This window comes from Rutilus rutilus, assembly GCF_951802725.1.
Source record: "Rutilus rutilus genome assembly, chromosome: 18".
Taxonomy (NCBI): Eukaryota; Metazoa; Chordata; class Actinopteri; order Cypriniformes; family Leuciscidae; genus Rutilus; species Rutilus rutilus.
The window spans coordinates 33,880,661-33,902,600 of NC_140231.1; the positions used below are offsets into that span (position 1 = coordinate 33,880,661).

Sequence of the window (21,940 nt, forward strand, 5' to 3'; positions counted from 1 at the left end):
TGCGGCTATTGTATGTAACGTTACCTTCGAGGTAAACACGGGGAATGGACTCTACGAATGCTAGCCACATCTTTCGACTTTGTTTTACACTAGCAGCTACAGTAGTGACGGTACAGGAGTCCATGCTCAGTGGCTAAAACTGTTTAAATGCAAGTATGAAAACAATATACCACTAAACATTATTAGCCAAACTCATGCAAAACATGCAGTTTGAAAATAGCTTTCAGTTAGTGGGGCTTCTGTAAGAATGTATCTGGCAATGGTGTATTTTTTCTTTTTTCTTTGGTTGTGATTACAATTTCACTAACAATAAGTACCGTCACATTTATTGAGCTATTGCAGTATTTTGTCTATGTTTTTGTACCGCTTGGAAGTAGTAAAATACATTCCTGCAACCAATCAACGCGCCCCTCATTTGCATTATTATAATGACCGTCCACGACAGCCAAAACATCGCATCAGATCTCGCGAGACAATAATGCCTTTAGAAATAAGGGTCTGAGGGGCTCTGTGTTGATTTTTTTTCCACTTTTCTTTTTTAGAAGTGCCTAAAATACTATAATAGAGCATTTGGGTATCCAAGGTAACACAACATTATGACTCTTTTAACTAAAATAATATGATAATGCATTTTAAAAAGAAACTTGTTTCTTTTATTGTCACAATAATGTATATTTACATTTTTTAACTATAGAATAAGGGGGTTGTAAAATTCTCTCTCTCTCTCTCTCTCTCTCTCTCTCTCTCTCTCTCTCTCTCTCTCTCTCTCTCTCTCTCTCTCTGTTCCCTTTCACTCTCTCTCTCTCTCTCTCTGTTCCCTCCCACTCTGGGTGATGTTCGCCCCTCACACTGCACTCATTCACTCAAATACAAAATTTAAAATCTGCTGCAAGTGCTGAACTTTCAATCCTGTGTGTGTGTTTAGGAGGAGAACCTCACACACACGTCCAGCTGCTGTAGCAGAGGAATCGCTTCATCAGCCTCAGCTTTATTACACCTGCACCATGAGGAAAGGCTCCTGTTGCATGTTCTCGTCCGGAGTCATCGGCGCTCTTCTCCTGGTCTCGGGAATCGCACTGTTTGTGTCCGGTGTTTTCCAGACCTTGATCCACAACAAGCTGAAGAGGGTGAGAGACTGTTTTCATCTCGATTCGTCATTGTGGAGTTTATTAGTGCTGTGTCTTGCTCTGTGTGAGGTTTGGGTTGATTGCGGCTTAATGACAGTGAACTTTTTTTGTCAGCCAAAATATTTTAATCTTATTCATTTTAAATGTGTATAATATTTTTTATATAAAGTTTTTTTCTTTTAATTTAACATTTTTATGATTTATTTAGGTTTTAGTAAGTATTTTATAGTGATTGTTTATATTTAATTATTAATTTATTAATTTATTATTTTTTTTGTTTTTATTAATCGTGTTTATTAAATTTAATTTTTATTAAATTTTTTATGAATTATTATTTTTTTTTTAGTAAGTGTTGTAAAGACCACCCATTGGCCCAACGACAGAATCCAACGGCCTGGGTGAAGGAATAATGCGTGTATGTCTTTTCAGCGCTCCAGTGAAGTTCACTTAATTTATTGGAATTTAGTTTCAATATTACTTTAGCTCTGCATTTAATCTGACTCCAATTTTAAATGATAATCAAATTTAGATCGTGTTTCTGATTAGAAAATAGTCATAAATATTGATTATGAGTTCATTTATATCTTTGATTATTCTGAGTATCCCATACTTTCAATTATTCATTCATTAAGGGACCCGATGCCGCACAGAGTCACACGCCCCGTGTTTACGTGGATATCCCGGACACAGCCTCGCCAGTCTGATTTTGGTCAGAGGGTGCAGGGTTTGCTAATACCTCTTAAGTCGGTTGCCTACTGCTCACGCACACAAAAAAGTGTAGTTTATTTAGCCATTTCCGTACAACTTGCCAAGTCAGTGATAGACAGAAATCAAAAGGTCTTCAGATGACGTGCCTACTGCTCCGTTCATATGCGCCTAACAGGATTCTCCTAAGTTCTCAATCTGTCTCATTAAACCTAGTGTTGTTTTTGGCGGCCTGTTTTAATTTTAGTTTTAGTCTAGTCTTTGTGTCAGGCTGTCATTTTAGTTTTTATTAGTTTTAGTCACATTCATACTCTTTTTAGTCTAGTCAAGTTTTAGTCGACGAAAACTGATGACATTTTAGTCTAGTTTTAGTCAACGAAAACTGATGACATTTAGTCTAGTTTTAGTCGACGAAAACTGATGACATTTTAGTCTAGTTTTAGTCAATGAAAATTGTATTTTAGTCTCTTTTTAGTAATGCGATTCTATTTAACCCAGTCAATATAGAATTTCAAACAAGGCTTATAGGCTATTTAGTAGGCCTATATTTAGGGCTGTGACGGTGGCAGTTTTTTTTTTTTTTTTTTTCACCGCGGTAATGGACCAACTACCGGCGGTGGTTGGGGGGTTATTAAAAAAAAAAAAAAACTTGTTTTATATTTCCACACAAAGACGCGTGATATAGGCTACACTCTGCGCTTTGAGAGGGATGTGGGACACGAGCAGGAAAACACGAAGATATCGATCTCTTTATGATATTTTCGTGTTTTCTACTTGATGTAAATTGGTTTGAAGAGCGCATTTTATCCTCCACAAGGGCGAGATATTTAGGCTATGTTTGAGATTGCGCTGCCAGAGAAAGTGAAACTAAAAATCACCCGCGCGTGTGAAACGCGCTTTACAGCTAAACTCGCGCCCTATGTCTAATATAACAAGCACTGTGTTAAAAAGAATTTGACATGCAAGTACAAATGTAGGCTATCTGTCCTACAGCGTTTTTCTACTTTACCACGGTAAAGAATACGAATATAATAGGCCTAATTAAAAGCGAACCAAGAAACGTTTATAATCCCTTTAGAAAAGGGGTGAGTGAGACGTGAGTGAAGATTTGGGAAAAGAAACAAGATATTCCATGCAGGGATGAGTCACGATTTTTGGATATTCGATTAGTTTATTTACTTATAGGATATCGAATAGGTTGTGCGGTTATTCTCTAAAATAAAATCTCCATGTTCTGGCGCTGATGCGACGTGTTCATGTAACCAGAGACGCTGCCAATAACATACAGCTTTCACAAAGAACCGGCAAAAGTAATGATTATGAATGTGTCAAATATATCAATGAGACATTTTAATAGAATAACTAATGGAGTAATATATTGTTAAATTCGCTGATAATCGGGTGACCAGATCGCAATCCAGAATTTAAAGCCGACAAAGTATGGGTTCACGCACAACTCTCTCATTCGTCGTGACGTTATAACATTTCGTCTCGTCTCGTTTTGGTCAACGAAAATGAAGAGACATTTTAGCATAGTTTTTATTTTTTAAACCACATTTAGTCTCGTTTTTATTCGTCAACGATATTGCATTATGCATGTATTTTAGTCATCGTCACATGACCATGCATTTACGTCTCGTCTCGTTTTCGTCAGGTGATAACGGTTCGTTGACGACAATATTTCGTCATAATTTTCGTTGACGAAAGCAACACTAATTAAACCAATGACTGCAATGAAATTAAGACCATTTTACCAATCGCACTGAGACACTTAAAATGATACCAAACATGAAACGGAAAAACAATAGATTCACAAGATACATCATATGTGATATATAGACATTCTTAGTGAACTTTTGGTGGCTTGACTCGCGAGAAGAGGAAGGGAGGAGGGAGAGGGGGATGCAGAGTTAAGGAAAGAGATAAGTTTGGACAAGACAATGTCCTGTGCTCTGTCTTTGCTATCTTCTTTCCAGGGTGTGTTTTATGGCTTTATTGCAGGCTGAGTTTTGTCTTTGGCCTAAAAAAAAAATTTGTTTGGTTCCGGTTTCCGACCGACCCTGTCAATTTATGTGCGACCCAAATTTATTTTATGAGACTGGGGAAGAACGGTCTTTCACACATTGTTAATTAAATTACAGTTTCCTTTAAATGCTGTTTTACACTTAAGTAATCCGTTAAAAACCATTAAGTATTGCATCAAAACCCTTTAACTGTCAATTCCTAAAGTGAGCTATAACTTAAGGTTTGGAAATCGTAACATTAAGAGAAACACGGGGGGGAAGTCAACATTAACATTACCAGCTTACTTTTAATATGAAACAAAGTCTCATTTGGTTATTTCACCTTTCAAATGTGGTCATTTTTTAAAGAAATGTAAACAATAAATACCGTTTTGTGGCTCTTGAATGTGTCGAACAGATCGCTGTAAGTTAGATCATCAGTTAAAACTAACTGATCGTCTCTTGCTTCTAGTTAATTTATAGCATCAAAATCAAATAAACCACATAAATGAACATAACAAAGAATGTTGTTTGACTACAAATAGATGTCTGTACACTCCGTTTTTCAAGTTCAAATCCTCCATGTTAATCTACTATGAGATCGCCTGTCAAACTCCCGCAAAGGCTTTTTGTGTGTGTGTGTGTGCGTTTTGCGTGTCTATGGCAACAACAGACTTTAAACGGGAATACAGAATCACTGTCGTAAAAGTTTGATTGGAAGCAAAAGTGAGCAGAGTCAATGGCTGCCATAAGTTTCCTCAAGTTCAACGGTTTGAATTGTTACATTTTATTTTGAAGATTTTCTGAGAAGATTTGTATTGAGGTTAATACTATTAAAGATATTAGATGAAACATTGCTTGAGATGTCTGGTTTTTAGTAGAAAAAAGTACCGGTACACACATTTAAAATCAGCGCGCGCGCGTGTGTGTGTGTGTAAAACTGCCACTGGAGGAAAAAAAAAATAAATAAAAAATCCCTACCGACCCATGACCTCAACTGACAACCAACCGGAACCAAACTTTTTTTTTTTTTAGGCCTTAGCAGGAAAATCAGTTCTTACAGACGGCCCCTGGCCCCTTGGGACAGATTTAGATCGGCCTAGTGGGACATTTTTGGACATTTTCCTGTTTCCATATTTTCAGTGTTATTTTCTGAGTGTTGATAAAGCTGACCACTGTCATTTGCAGCGTTAGTCGGTGGGTGCCGGAATCCAGTCGTCACCTGAAATAACAGCATTAAGACAGGTTGGACATTAAAATGAAAGCATGGCAGAATGCGTGGATGCTGCAGCAGCTGGACAGGGTGTCACATGACCCTCTTGGCCGAGTTTGCTTCCACCTGCACTTGGTTGCGGTGGTATTCATTCTGTAGAATGATCAAGTCTGTTTGCATTGGTCAACATGATCGGAAAGTGTCAGTGGAAAGTGTCATTATAACGCTTTGCGGAAACATTTTTCCGAGGGTCAGTTAAAACATCCCAGGGAGGACGCCCCTAGGATGTTTTAACTGACCCTTTGAGAAGTCCTCGGTCACTCGGGAAGTCAGAACTCCATCGTTGAAGGAATCATTTCACTGATGACGCTCCATAGCTTGTGAGACACCTGACCAACTTCTGAATGAACATGCAATAATTGAACACTGATGTATTTGTGGTTATTGTAAGTTGAGAAAAAGGTTATTGGATAAACACAAGAACACAAAATAACAAGACATGATGTACTCAAAAGTAGGGGTGCACCGATCCGACTTTTTCAGTCCCGATACCGATACCGATGCCTGGGCTTTGTGTATCTGTCGATACCCGATACCGATCCGATACTATAGTTGAATTAATAATAAACTGTATACCTTCCACAAATACCTTCCTTGAAGAGACTAAAGGCACCAGACTTTACTAACTAAACATAACTAAGACAAAATAACAGATGTATGTAATGTGTTGTATTCTTATTTATTTAAAAAACAATTGTGCATTCAAAATCGAAAATAGAATATAATCAAACTTCTTTAAATAAATGTAAAAAAAAAAAAATTAAATGTAGCGGTGGAAACAAAAAAACTGTGTATTCAAACGTGTCACACCACCATCACAAACATGACCTGAATGCTCACTTAATCAGCAATGGCAAATTTAAATGTCAGTTTTAATGATCATTATGTTTCATATTTTTAAAAATGAAAACAAAAAGAAGCAGGGTTGTGTTTTATATTTCGTGTTGTTATAAATATGCAGTAAAGATAATCAATGTACGCGTTTGCCTGAACCACATTTATGTGGCCATTAATATGTTTAAGATTTTTTTTTAAATGAAAAGAGGCAGAGTGGTGTTTTATAACATACTTCGTTTTATTGTTGGCTAAAATATACATAAAGGGATTACCGGAGTAGCCAGAGCGAGCTGAGTGAAGCGATCAAGAACGCATGCTGTTCCATTTGCAGAATAACCGGACTCGCGTCCTCTCGTCCTCGGGAGTTCGTTCTCCTGAGTCGAACTTGGCAAGTCCGAACTACCAAGGAGGACGCAAGTCCGAAGTTTGCGTACTTGGTATTGAGAAACGGCCTCTGGCTCGCTCCATGTTGCTTCTAGCATGCGACACGCGTGAAGCTGACGAATGACGTAGGTTCTGCTGCGACGACGAGAAAAAAAAAAAAAAAACCTGGATCGGCCCGTGGATCTGTTATTTTTTCCGATCCCCGATCCAGCTATTTTATTAGTATCGCGGCCGATATCCGATCCTAATATCGGATCGGTGCACCCCTACTCAAAAGTGTGAAACTCAAAAGTCAAAAGTGCGAGTGGTAAATAAGGTCTCTTTTTCAGAATCCTATATTTAGTGAGTAGGTATATTTACTAGCGGTATGCATAATTAGAGTATATCACATAATTAAACATGGAAATACACAATTTCATAATTTCTACATTAGTTGTTTTAAGTGCAAATCATTAATGAAACCTAAGGTTTTAATACGTTCAGTTAGAGAATGAAATGTATAGAAACAGAGATTTAAATTCTCTGGTTTAACTTTTGTAATCATCCTCTGTGCACTTGATGTACAGGCTAGGTCACACTTAATAATGCAGGTCTGACTGGGAATTGTAAAGTTGACCAATATAAATGCCTGCATTTTTTATTTAACTGTTTCGATAATTTTTTATTGTCATTAGTCATTTGTTGGAAACTAGGGGGCACTCCTGGTTTGCAACAATGCTAATGACTGGACATAATAAACATTTTGTCCAAAGACCAGTTGTATTGATGAATAGGTCTCAATTAGATTTTATATGTGGATTTAAACCAATTGATGTGTGACCATAGCCTTGCACGTTCTATGCACAGCACAGTACTTACATACAGGAAGTTGACAAGACTGTAATGCTGAAAAGAAATTATTAAAATAATTTCCCTTGTCCTATATGTATGAAGTTGACTGATGTATTATAGATTTGCATGATGTGAATAATTTTGGCCTGGATAGTCTTATGATCTATGTTAGGTAGAGATGTTCTAAGATTGTCGTAGTGATGGTGTGTATTGTGTATGTTTGTGAATGGGAAATGGGTGGTGTTTATCCTACCATAATCTGTGTTGCATAATTTAGTTTTGATTGCACAAAAATTGCTGCAAAAGATGCTTTCCAACAGGTGTTTTACCATTCGTTGTAAAACTGTGGACCTATTTTTCCAAACGCCTCACACCCGTACATTCTTCCGTTGAGAGCTTGAATAATAGACACTCCAGCCCACAAACAACCCCATTTCCATTTCCGGCGGCGGAGTAATGCCGTACCTCACAGCACATCCAATTCAAGTCAATGGAGTTGGACAAAAACTACCATAAAGCCTGTTGGAAAGCATCTTTTGCAGCGATTTTTGTGTGAGCATATCAGTGAACACCCCTGACCACTCGGTGAGTTTCACGTCTTTGTAAACGAAAGTTGAATGCGTTTTAGAAAGGATTGTTCCAGTGCACCTATGCAGCCATTGTGGAGGTGGGGGGGAAAGCGAAAGAAACCTAAAATTCTCGGGCCAGCAGCATGTGTCCAAATTTCAATCGTTTAACCGTTCTATTTCATCAGAAACGATCTGAAAACAGGGCTTTAAGTGTAAAATACCGAACTTGTCCTAGAGAGGAAAACACAGTTTAATCTTGAACCTTTATACAAATTGCATTAAGATAGATGGTCTATCTCAATATGTATTTGATGGCCTTAGTCAGACAGTTGTTACTGATGGTTTTGATCATTTAAGATTTTATGCCATTAGAAGAAAAACATTTTTAATTTACAAAGACATGTATCATTATCATGATCATGTTTTTGCAAAGAAAAGGTCAATTAAACTGAGTGATAATGGTCAGATCTGACTGCTATTGCAGTTGAACTCACACAGTCTGCTGTGTTGTGACATTAAGACACACAGGTCTGCTGGGGAAATCTCTTTACATGATGCTGTTTATTTACACTAGCCAGATCTGTGTTCAGAGCGATTAGATCATTGGGTGTGGTGCTGTGCTTGTTGTCTCTCCTCTAAATAACTTTTAATCCAGTTCCCAGCAACTCCCCGAATACCATATTTTTCTACATTTTTGTACAAGGATAGAGTGATTGATAGTATCGAATGCATTCCTTAGGTCTATAAAGATTCCAACAGCATGTTTTTTGCTGTCTACAGCACTGGTGATTTCTTCCACAGCATCAATAATAGCCATAGTGGTCGATCTTTTGGGTCTAAATCCGTATTGCCCTTCGTTAATTAACTCATGCTTCGCAATAAATTTATCCAGTCTGCTGTAGAACAGTTTCTCCAATATTTTTGAGAACTGTGGCAGCAGAGAGACAGGCCTATAATTTGTAAATATATGTTTATTTCCGTTTTTAAATAGTGGTAACACTTTGGCTATCAGGAAAAGTTCCAGTTTGGAATGAAGCATTACATATGTGTGTTAAGGGTTTCACAATATTGTCAATTATTCTTTTTATTAATCTCATATTTATGTCCAAATAGTCCATAAATGATTTATTTTTACATTTATTCACAATAGTTTTGATTTCAGTCTCACTCACGTCAGAGAGGAAGATGGTTTGAGGGTTCCTTTCTATAGCTGAATCCACCATTATGTTATTACTGCTTGCTGGGACCTTGTGTTAACCATGGACACTTTATTATTTGTTTCTCCCTCCTATATTTAATTTTTTTTTCAAGAAACAATAATTCATATTGTTCTTTGTCTAAATTCTCTCATGAGACAAGGACAAGCTGTGCATGTCCTCTGAAACTATAAGCTACAAGCCTCTTAGTGACACAATAATTGTCATTCAATGCATCAGTTTTAAAATTTAGCATATTTTTCAGAATTTCAGTCTCTAGGATTTCTGCATGGCAGCTGTTCTCTAGGACTGAGATCATTTTCTCAGATAATTTCTTTTGAAATATTCTAATTGCATTGCACTGTTTTGTCCAACTTTACATTTCGCACACAAAGGATTCAAGTGAGACATTTTTACTTGTCATCTTTTAGCTCATCGAATCACAAGATTTTTTCACATGTTAGCATGACCATTTTCTTATTTCCAGTGTTGCAGTGTTGTTGCAGCAAAGCAAATAATCAAATGTAACAACATTATTTAACTCAGAATTTAAGTTTTTAGTTTTCAACCCTCTGTTGAGTACCTGAATAAAATTTGGATGATGTTATTCCAATTTAGTTTCCATCACTTGTTGCGTGGGAAAACAAGGAGGTATTTAAAGCAAGGGATGTCATTTCTCATCTACGCTGCTGCTATCTTGTCCCTGGTATGTGGTTTTATCTAATTATCAAGCCCCACTGGATTTTGCGTTCTCCGGTCTAACTGGGACCCATTTTATAAATAAACGCCCCGTGTTTACGTGGATCTCACGGACACAGCCTCGCCAGTCTGATTTTGGTCAGAGGGTGCAGGGTTTGCTAATACCTCTTAAGTCGGTTGCCTACTGCTCACGCACACAAAAAAGTGTAGTTTATTTAGCCATTTCCGTACAACTTGCCAAGTCAGTGATAGACAGAAATCAAAAGGTCTTCAGATGACGTGCCTACTGCTCCGTTCATATGCGCCTTTAGTTTGACCTATCCTGGACACAGAGCTGCGGTAGCGCCAGCCTCCTCATAGTCTACTAAAATAATGATTTCAGAATACTTCAGAATAAATCAAGATGTAACATTTATTTGTCAGGTAAAAATGTATCATGCCAATTACACAAGTAAATGATTAAAAGCCAGTTCAGAAATAATAAACACATGACATCATTTACTCAAAGATTTACTCTCCTAACATTCATTGCGAAAACACTTGACCGAGTTGCTTTCAACCAAGTAACATCCTTCCTTCTTGTCTCTGAACAACCAGCTGGATGTCAACCAATCTGGCTTCCAAGACCAAGAAAGGGCATTCAACCGAGACAGCATTACTGTCGGTCACAGAAGCCCTACGGATCGCAAAAGCTGCTTCCAAATCTTCAGTTCTCATTCTCCTGGATCTGTCTGCTGCCTTCGACACTGTGAACCATCAGATCCTTATGTCCACCCTCTCATCACTGGGCATCACAGGAACTTCCCTCCACTGGTTTGAGTCCTATCTCACAGGTAGATCCTTCAGGGTCGCATGGAGAGGCGAGGTATCCAAAACACATCAACTGACCACAGGGGTTCCTCAGGGTTCAGTTCTTGGTCCCCTCCTCTTCTCCATCTACACCACATCACTGGGACACATCATACAGGCACATGGTTTCTCCTACCAATGCTGATGACACACAGCTCTTCCTCTCATTCCAACCAGATGATCCCACAGTAGCTGCACGGGTCTCAAGCTGTCTGGCGGACATCTCGACATGGATGAAGGAACATCACCTGCAGCTCAACCTGGCAAAGACTGATCTTCTCTGCCTCCCTGCCAATCCGTCTCTACAGCACGACTTCACTATCCAGCTTGATTCAGCATCAATCACCCCATCAAGGTCGGTCAGAAATCTTGGAGTAATATTTGATGACCAGCTGACCTTCACAGACCACATTACAAAGACAGCTCGATCATGCAGGTTTGCACTGCACAACATCAGGAAGATCAGGCCTTTCCTCACTGAGCATGCAACACAACTTCTCGTCCAGGCCCTGGTCATCTCTAGGCTTGACTACTGCAATGCTCTTCTGGCTGGACTTCCATCACGTGCAACTAAACCTCTACAAATGATTCAGAACGCTGCAGCTCGTCTTGTCTTCAACGAGCCCAAGAGGGCCCACATCACTCCTCTGTTCATCTCTCTGCACTGGCTACCTCTCGCTGCTCGCATCAATTTCAAGGTATTGACGCTTGCTTACAGATCTATCACAGGCTCAGCTCCCTCCTACTTTCACTCACTCCTACGAGTCTACATCCCTACCAGAAGCCTACGATCGGTCAACGAGCGACGTCTCGTGGTTCCATCACAGAGAGCCACAAAATCACTTTCGAGAACATTCTCATTCACGGTTCCTTGCTGGTGGAATGCTCTCCCTACCCTCATCCAGAATGCAGAATCCCTGACAACATTCAAAAGACAGCTGAAAACTCATCTCTTCCGTGAGCACTTAACCTCATAAAAACCTTAACCTTAACCTTTTCCTTTAATCCCCCCTTATCGGGCTTATGCTACTCTGACCAATGCCTGAACTTCGTATTTTGAGCACTTCTTGCGTTGGTTTCGCCTCTTCATGATGACTCGCTTAATTTAGTCCTAAATTGTAAGTCGCTTTGGACAAAAGCGTCTGCTAAATGACTAAATGTAAATGTCTTGGGTTCTTGACTCAATTAAAAAATAAAGACCCAACTTTATGTAGTAGCTATAGACCTAATAGTTTATTGAATGCTGACATTAAAATTCTAGCAAATGTGCTGGCAAAGCGCATCGATGCATGTCTTCCTGATATTATTTCTGAGGATCAGACCGGGTTTATTAGGGGACGTCAGATGTCATCTAATATCCGGCGATTGCTAAATATACTTTTTAGTCCTTCTCTGTCTAAGACCCCTGAAATGATAATTTCTCTTGATGCTGAAAAAGCATTTGACCGTGTGGAATGGAATTATTTATTTACTGTATTAGAAAAGTTTGGCTTTGGGCACAATATTATCTCATGGATTCGCCTCCTATATTCGGCTCCCTCTGCAAGTGTTCAAACTAATGCTGATAGTTCATCATTCTTTTCCCTCTCCCGTGGGACGCGGCAGGGTTGCCCTCTGTCTCCTCTGCTCTTTGCTTTAGCTATTGAGCCACTTTCTATCGCCTTAAAAGCATCTTCGTCTATACGCGGGATCCACAGGGGAGGCACAGAACATCGTGTTTCTCTCTATGCTGACGATTTGTTGTTGTATGTGCAGGATCCGGTTGGCTGCGCCAACGAGATTACATGTATGCACTTACTCGACAACTTTGGCTCTTTTTCAGGTTACTAATTAAACTTCACCAAAAGTGAATATTTCCCCATAAATGACGCGGCTAAAAAAATTCTAAAAGCACCCTAGCTTTTAATTTTTCTCCTTCAGGGTTTCGATATTTAGGTGTAAACATTTCACACTCTTTCAGTTCTCTCCTTAAGAATAACTTTACGAATTTGGTTGATCAAATTAAACTAGACTTAAAACGATGGGACAGCCTACCCCTTTCTCTTGTAGGGAGAGTGGAGACCATTAAAATGAATGTTTTGCCGCGACTTTTATTTCTCTTCCAGTCTCTCCCTCTTTTTCTACCTAAATCTTTTTTTAAAAGTCTAGATAAAATCATCTCCTCATTTATTTGGGCTGGTAAAATTCCTAAAGTGAATAAAACTATCCTGCAATGAAATAAACGTGATGGAGGTCTAGCTCTGCCAAATCTTCTTGTTTATTACTGGTATTCGGTTGAAGTCACTATCTGTCTTAAGTCCTATTTGCAACAATCACTTGTTTTTACCTCCAGCTATTGATCACACTTTTAAAAGATGGAAGGATAAGGGGATGGCCTTCAGATATTTTTATTGATAATTCTTTTGCTACATTCACCAATCTTATGTCCAAATTTAATCTGCATACTACAGGCTTATTCAGGTATTTTCAACTCCGCAATTTTGTTAAGACTAACTTCCCTAGTTTCCCTCAATTACCAGAAAAATCTCTTGTTGAGAACTTATTGTCAGCCCCTACAGGTGGTAGTCGTATATCCTCTGTCTACACCAAGTTACTTTCATCTAGTACGTCCTCTCTCTCTCCTGCCTAAAGATGAATTGAATAACAGTTCCTCATCAGAGACTTTTGTTGAACCCGTTACACATTTATATGTGCTGTGGAAATATGTTTGCAGGGCCCGTTTCCTAGTGATAGTCAAAGTCCAGAAAGTGTGTGTGTGTCCTGTGCTGAGTCTCTATAAAGCTGGTTTCTGGGTCTGTGCTGTTCTTGATCTCTGGCATGTTTTCTGTTAAACGGGAAGTGGTCGATGTCTCACCGCTCCAATAACCTCGACCCAGCCTGTGCACGGGTCCGATCACCCGTTCTTTATCTTCATAAAGAAATAGTTTCTCCTGGAGCTCCTCTAGGACTTGCTAGCAATCGATTCCCTTTTAACATCACACATCTATTGCCGAACGATTTGACGTCCTTTTCCAGCGAGTCCAATCATGCTGTAATCGTCGATATTTTCTCACGAACAATCGTCGACATGCTTAGCTTTATGGTGCTCAGCTGCTTATCAAGCATTCATCTTTATGCTTTTTCTTCGCAGGGGAGTGGATTAAATCTTTTAGATGCCATCTTGAGTGCCACTAGAACAAGGGATTTACATAAAATGCGGGCAAATTTTTTTTGTAGGGATAGATAAATCTGAAAAATGGACAACGGAGGTAGAGCGTCGATATTAAGCAGCCATCACCGTCCATTGCGCATGCGCATCTCCTGTCATGTTATGTTAATCATTTAGAAAACAACATAAAAAATAACATAACAGCAAAACATGTTTTGTGTTGTGATATTGTTATTTTTTACAACATATTATTTCACATAAAACATAGCATAACCTAAAACTTAAGGGGCCCTATTTTAACGATCTGAAACGCAAGTGTCAAAGCGCAAAGCGCAAGTAACTTTGTGGGCGGGTCTCGGCGCTGTTGCTATTTTCCCGGCGGGATAAATGACTCTTGCGCCGGGCGCATATCTAAAAGGGGTTGGTCTGAAGTAGCTTCATTATTCATAGGTGTGGTTTGGGCGTAACGTGAAATAAACCAATCAGAGCATCATCTCACATTCCCTTTAAGAACAGACGCACTTTTTCCTTGGCGTATTGCTATTATAACGGCGGATTTGCCAGGCGCGCGCCAAGAGCAGTTCACAGCCGAGGAGACCAACGCTCTCGTCACGGCCGTAAAACACAGAGAAGTGACATTGGGGATGGGAGAAACACACCCAAATTAGCTTCGGTTAAACAGGCATATAATAATGTGGGTAAATGTGTAAGCTAGATGTATGCTTTTATAATAAATTATTATATTTATAATAAATGATCTATCTATCTATCTATCTATCTATCTATCTTTCTATCTATCTATCTATCGTTTGTAATAATATGATTTGCAAAAATGAAAACTGCTGCTTCTGTGTAGATTAGAGAATCACAGTGTATGAGCGTTGTGCACTCTATACATTATGGTCAAGCATGCGCCCTAAAATAGCATAATGAACAACGCGCAACGCGCCACTGACTTTAGACTAGGTTTTTTCTGGCCAGTGGCGCAATTGTTTTATGGAACAGTAAAATAGCACCAGGGAACGTTTGCGCCGGTACACGCCTCCTTTTTTGCGCTGAACCGCCCAGGGAGCGCATGTTCATTCCCTAGTTTAGCGACGTGTTTCTGTGGAGGGAAAAGCGCGCTTTGCGCGGGTGCAAAATAGGAATGAAACATGCGTCGGTGTACAAAGTCAATTGCGCTGGGTGCAAGATAGGGCCCAAGATGTTATTTGGTGCTATGTTGTTTTTTTATTTTGCTGTTATGTTTGTTGTAAAACAACAGGACAATTTACTGTAGCATGTTACAGTATGTTTTTTATGTTATAAAAAATAGCATAAAGCATAGCAAAACATTACATATTACAACAAAACACGTCATGTTTTTGTTTTTTATTTTAGAAAATAACATAACAAAAGATAACATGTTTTCCAGTTATGTTATGTTTTATATTTTACAACATATCACAAAGATAGCATAACATAAAACTTAAGATGTTTTATGTTGGTTTTTATTTTGCTGTTATGTTTTTTGTTATAAAACAACATAAAACATAACACAGCGAAATATACTGCAACTTATAATTTTATGTTATTTTTTGTTATTGTTAAAACATAGCAAAACATTACACACAACAACATGTCATGTTGTTTTTTATTTTAGAAAACAACATAAAAATAACAACATAACATGTTTTGCTGTTGTTTTATATTTTACAACAGTAAAACAAAACATTACATAAAACTTAAGATGTTTTTCTATGTTATATTCAGGGTCCATTTTGCTCTAGAGTGTAAGAACGAGTCTATGATTGAATCTGGAAATAAAGCCAGATAACTGAGAAAAATGAGAATTAGTCCTCAGATGCCATGACTGTAATTTATAGCAAAAAATAAAAAAATAAAAAATAATCTAATAAATTAAAAGAAGTTATTACTCCACCACCTGCGTGACATCATTAACCAGCGTGGTTGGACGACAAACTGACGACAATACGGTTTCAGGAAACAGTCGTGACTAGTTGATCTCTAACTTCGCATCGTACTAAACATGAACTAACTCCTGTTAATCTTGTAATGTAAAACATCCCTATTGAATCTGGATATGTTGTGTGTTTTGTGTGTTCAGGAGATCACGCTGACGGAAGGCAGTGAAGTTTTTGCCACATGGAAGAATCCACCGCCTCCAGTCTTCATGCAGTTCTTCTTCTTCAACGTCACCAACCCTGACGCCTTCCTGAAAGGAGAAGCCAAAGCTCGCCTCACTGAGATGGGGCCGTACACCTACAGGTACATCACACGCACAGCGGACGCTTCATCCAGTAATCAGATATCCGCGTTTCTGTCCTAGCCAGCCAAACATGAGTGGCAGGGCAACTTTCTTGGTCACACTGTTGGTTGTTTGCAATTGCACTGGGAAGCTCCGCCCACAGTGAGACCTCATTGATCCAAAATCCCACTCTACACAACTGCATAACATGATTTATGTTATGTTATGTTATGTTATGTGTTATGTTATGTTACATGTTATGTTATATTGTGAAGCTCCGCCCACAATGAGACCTCATTGGTCCAAAATCCCACTCTACACAACTGCATAACATGATTTATGTTATGTTATGTTATGTGTTATGTTATGTTACATGTTATGTTATATTGTGAAGCTCCGCCCACAATGAGACCTCATTGGTCCAAAATCCCACTCTACACAACTGCATAACATACTATGTTATGTTTAATGTTGTTATGTTATGTTACGTTACATTGCGTCTTAAAACAACATAAAATATAACAAAACATACCATAACAAAACATGTAATTTAGTGATGTTTTTATGTTGTTATGTTACATTATGTTACATGTTACGTTACATGTTATGTTATGTTATGTTATGAAGCTCCGCCCACAGTGAGACCTCATTGGTCCAAAATCCCACTCTACACAACTGCATAACATACTATGTTATGTTTAATGTTGTTATGTTACGTTACATTGCGTCTTAAAACAACATAAAATATAACAAAACATACCATAACAAAACATGTAATTTAGTGATGTTTTTATGTTGTTATGTTACATTATGTTACATGTTACGTTACATGTTATGTTATGTTATGTTATGAAGCTCCGCCCACAGTGAGACCTCATTGGTCCAAAAACCCACTCTGCACAACTGCATAACATGTTATGTTTTATGTTATGTTTTGTTTTGTTACGTTATGTTGCATCTTAAAAAAACATAAAAGAAAACAAAACATAACATAAAACCAAACAAAATTACATGTTTTGTTATGGTATCTTTTGTTATGTTGATGTTTTTGTTATAAAACAACATAAGATAGAAAAACATTACATATAACAATACTTAACGCTATGTTTTGCTATGGTATGCTTTTGTTATAAAAACAACATAAAACAACACAACATAAGATGACAAAACAACATAATATGTTCTTTTATGTTGTTTTTTTATGTTGTGTTTTCATATTTTGCTGTATTTTTTTATTCTTTTTTATTTTATAAAACATAAATAACATAACGTAACAAAAGATACCATAACATGTTATGCTGTGTTTTTTTTATAAGTTTTTATTTGTGTTATAAAACATAACATAGCAAAACATTACACATAACAACATGTTTTGCTATGCTATGTTTTTGTTATAAAACAACATAAAGCAACATAAAATAACATAACATGTTGTTTTGCTATGTTATGTTGTTTGTGGTATGTTTTATATTTTGCTGTTATTCTGTTTTTATCATAACATTACATAAAACATAATATAACACAACTTAACGTTATGTTTTGCTGTTATGTTTTATATATTTTTTTGTCAACAAAACAACAGCAAAAAAATGTTGTTTTAAGTTATGTCAAAATAACATAAAAAACATAATTCAACAACAAAACAACAGCATAACATCATAAAATGTTATAATATAAAATAATATAACATAACAGAAAAACCACATACACAGTAAAAAAATGACATCATCAGTGAATCGACAACTTCTGTTTCAAGCACTTTCAACTTTTTTATGTTATACGAAATTCAACAAAATCTTTGTGTATTTTTTGCAGTAATTTAATTTTACTATACATCCTGTACTTATAGAGTCAGTCTAATAGGATATAATGCTGTTTGCAGAGAGTACAGGCCCAAACACAACGTGTCGTTTGTGGAGAGCGGGACGATGGTCGCCGCTTATACGCCCAAGTATTTCGTCTTTGTGCGTGAGAAGTCAGTCGGAGACCCGACTGAGGATCTGGTGACGACCGTGAACATCCCAGCGGTGGTGAGAACACAGTTAAAGTTCATGAGAACATGGGTAACACTTTAAAATACGGATCCTTCGTTAATGAATAACTACACAGGAACAAATGAGTAACACAATATTAACAATCTAGTAACTACAATTAACTAACAAGTAACTCTGATTAACGAATTAGTAAGTAATAGCACACAGATTTAAGTGGTAGTTCACTATTAACTAATCAATAACTACTATTTTTTAATACTTCACAGAGAACTACTGATTTTTTTTACAGATTTAAGTGGTAGTTCACTAATAACTAATCAATAACTACTATTTTTCAATACTTCCCAGAGAAATAATGAAAAAAATTCACAATTCATGCAAAACTAATTAATAATGTTACGATGGGACAGATGCAAGAGGCGTGCGGATCCATGTGCAAAGCTTTTAATCAGCGAGATGCGTTCAAAACAGGCAGAGAGTAGTACAAAACCAGGCAGATGATCAGGACAGGCAGCAAACACTCAGAGTCGAAGGACAAAGCAGAGGTATCAGAGGCAGGCAGCAGACAGGGAGATATCCAAAACAGACAGGTCACAAAACGGACGGGCAGGCAGACACAGAAATGAACACTCAGTAAAGTTCACAATAGTTAACCAATACTCAGCAACCAGTGAGCTCATGTATCAGTAATTTATAGTCCCTGATATTGACTACAGGTGTGGAAATAATCAATGAAGCAATGAAGTATGGGAAATGTAGTCCAAAGTAACCTGTAACTGTGTGTGCAGTGAAAAAGTCTTAATCGTGAACAGGTGACCTCTAGTGGTGATAGGATGGAAACAGCAGGCATAGAATGTGTCACAAATAACTAATGCAGGAAAAATTACTAGCACTAGATTAACATTACTGCTAGATACTGTACACTAATTATCAATATGTAGTAGCGTAGCAGACTTATGATTTGGGAAAGCTGTCAATAATTAGCCTATGCACTGCTGTGTTTTAGAGAACTATTCATAAACTAAATAATTTTTAAGAATTGTTTTTATAAATGCACTTGTCTGGAACACTTACCCTGTGGCCGATTTTCCGGCATTCCTCTGGACTGGCTTTGAATAACTAGACTCATCATGGTGAGTACTGGAACATACTGAGTCATCAGCCATCCAAATACCAGTTATTTTATTATAGCTTGAGTCATTTGAGACACTTGAGTCATTACTAGTTAGTTAACATGATCTTCACTTTAGAATACGGATCCAAATAATTTGTAAGTCCTATAAAAGTATGCATTAACACTTGAGTCATTACTAGTTATCATGATTCCATGCTGTAGTTACTAATGAAGAGCCAACCCGGAAGGGTAGAATCATCTAATCATTCACAGGATATATATACACACACATATTTATATATATATATATATATATATATATATATATACATATGAACAAAGAGACATACATAAAAACAATTTTGAGAGGTAGGTTAAATAATGAAATAACTGGTATTTGGATGGCTGATGACTCAGTATGTTCCAGTACTCACCATGATGAGTCTAGTTATTCAAAGCCAGTCCAGAGGAATGCCGGAAAATCGGCCACAGGGTAAGTGTTCCAGACAAGTGCATTTATAAAAACAATTCTTAAAAATTATTTCGTTTATGAATAGTTCTCTAAAAGACAGCAGTGCATAGGCTAATTATTGACAGCTTTCCCAAATCATAAGTCTGCTACGCTACTACATATTGATAATTAGTGTACAGTATCTAGCAGTAATGTTAATCTAGTGCTAGTAATTTTTCCTGCATTAGTTATTAAGTTTTGCATGAATTGTGAATTTTTTTCATTATTTCTCTGGGAAGTATTAAAAAATAGTAGTTATTGATTAGTTAATAGTGAACTACCACTTAAATCTGTGTGCTATTACTTACTAATTCGTTAATCAGAGTTACTTGTTAGTTAACTGTAGTTACTAGATTGTTAACATTGTGTTACTCATTTGTTCCTGTGTAGTTATTCATTAACGAAGGATCCGTATTTTAAAGTGTTACCAGAACATGGTTAACCTTCATCCTTCCCTCGGGTCATTTTGACCTGGACCTTTGACCAAGACCCCAGGACTTTTGTTGCAATTGAACCACGAATAAACACACATGTGTATCTGAACGCATACTGAAGAGAACTGACTTTAGGACCCAGAGGAACAGCTCATTTGCTCCATATAGAGCTATAAGGCCATCTAGAGTCATGAAATATCATGTTATGTAAATATTATTATTTTCCACAAGAGGTCGGCAATGACTCCCAATGTAAGATATTTTGAGCTGAATTAAAAGCGTTATGCATGAAATTGTGAGTTATTTTGAATTTAAGTTGAAAGAATGTGAGGAATGTGCTTAAATTACTATTTATTTATTATTTATTGATCAAATCTAGTCATTTAAAGGTAAATGAAATAAAAAATAACCAAAAATCTCCAAACAAATTGCATTCAAAAATGAAGGTTCAGGTAAAGTTTGTTTTTCTCGGTGGTCTGAATCTCACGTTCTGTTTCCTCACACAGGCCGTGATGAATCGGGTCAAAGGCGCGGGATTCTGGGTGGCCTCGGGCATCTCCATGTACATGAGCTCCATCGGCACCACCGTGTTCATGACACACACGGTGGACGAGCTGCTGTGGGGCTTCAAGGACCCGTTGCTCAGTCGCCTGCGCACCATAAAGCCCGACACCGACGAGTACTTCGGCCTCATGCTCCACGTGAGTCTCAAACATCTGATACATCACAACACACCTCACTTAACCTTGCACTGCACTTTATTAAAATGTTTATATTGTTATTTATGTATATTGTTAATTATGCATATATTGTGTTGTTATACTGCCATGTAACAGAGACTTGTACCTAGGGGTGTCGCAATATACCGGTATTGACGATAATCGTGATATTCAAAGCATGAAATATCGACATCGTGTTAATTTAGAGCAATACAATATACCGGTATTGGCGATATTGGCGTTTTCTAGACGCAGCGCTCGTCCGCGCCCGCGCAGCTAGAGTGAAACACTCTGTCCACACCCGAAAAAAGTAAGCTGAGCTCGCCAGTATTACAGGGTAGCCGCGGGGTCTTAAAAGTCTTAAAAAGGTCTTAAATGTCATGTTCCTAAATTAAGGCCTTAAAAAGTCTTAAATTCCGTTGTCCAAGTCTTAATTTTTTTAATGAAGGTCTTAAATTTCATTATACTAGCCTATTTATTCAAAAAAATCAACAGGGTTTAGTGTAACGTCAGAGAACGTCTCAAACAATAGTTTGGGTTTTCGCGCCGGCGGCAATGGAACAACATTCGAGAGGAGAGACATCATGGGGAAGTGTCGTTCGGTTCGGTGTACGCATTTTCAAACCGAACGGTTCGTTGGACCATTTTTCCTGCCAACCAAAATTTCATTATTTCAAATGTAGGCGCGTTGCGCGTGGCAAGCGCGCTCATAATGTAAGAGACGCCGGCGCGACCACAACATTGTCAAGTTGTCTAGGTGTTATAATAAGTCCAGCTCTGCCCAAACTTGAAAACGGCTTGCTCAACACATGAAGGATGCAAAGGGACAACTCAATTCCTTTTAATGCTTTATTTTTCTTCCAGATGGTTTTGATGCAATTGGTTGATTATGTTGAAACAGTTGAATTAAGTAGTTGAAATGAATTGAATGACATAGAATTAAGGACTAAGGAATGAGGAATAGGTTGATAACCTTAAAACAGAAAACAAACATGCATTACTTTACACAATAAACAATGCATGACACAGCAACAAAGTATGCCTTTGAATAAAGTAAATGTTTAAACATCTCAACTTAATCTAGCACACATCACTGCCACATTATCTGTAGTCAGGAAATATTCACAACAAAAGGAGTCACCACTCCTACCAGAATTAAACATGGAATTTGTGCTAAGCACTGAATGCAACAGTAAATTATTCCAAATATTACATACCAGTTGCGTCTCTAGTGTTGAACAATGAGCTGTTCTTTCTTGTTTGTAGGTTGAGGACTGAAGTAAAAGCTAACCCCAAACA

At 37.7% G+C, this 21,940-nt stretch overlaps 1 protein-coding gene across 1 annotated transcript in view; it reads left to right on the top strand.

The window, feature by feature from the left end:
- Positions 1-823: 823 nt before the first annotated feature.
- The window catches only part of LOC311277055 (lysosome membrane protein 2-like), a 50,804-nt gene continuing 29,687 nt past the window's right edge, over positions 824-21,940 (top strand). The window contains exons 1-4 of the mRNA XM_084387189.1: positions 824-1,127; positions 15,729-15,889; positions 17,752-17,899; positions 20,429-20,623. Of these exons, the coding sequence (XP_084243315.1) occupies positions 1,005-1,127; positions 15,729-15,889; positions 17,752-17,899; positions 20,429-20,623 (627 nt within the window). The 5' untranslated portion in view covers positions 824-1,004. The remainder of the gene's footprint in view (positions 1,128-15,728; positions 15,890-17,751; positions 17,900-20,428; positions 20,624-21,940) is intronic.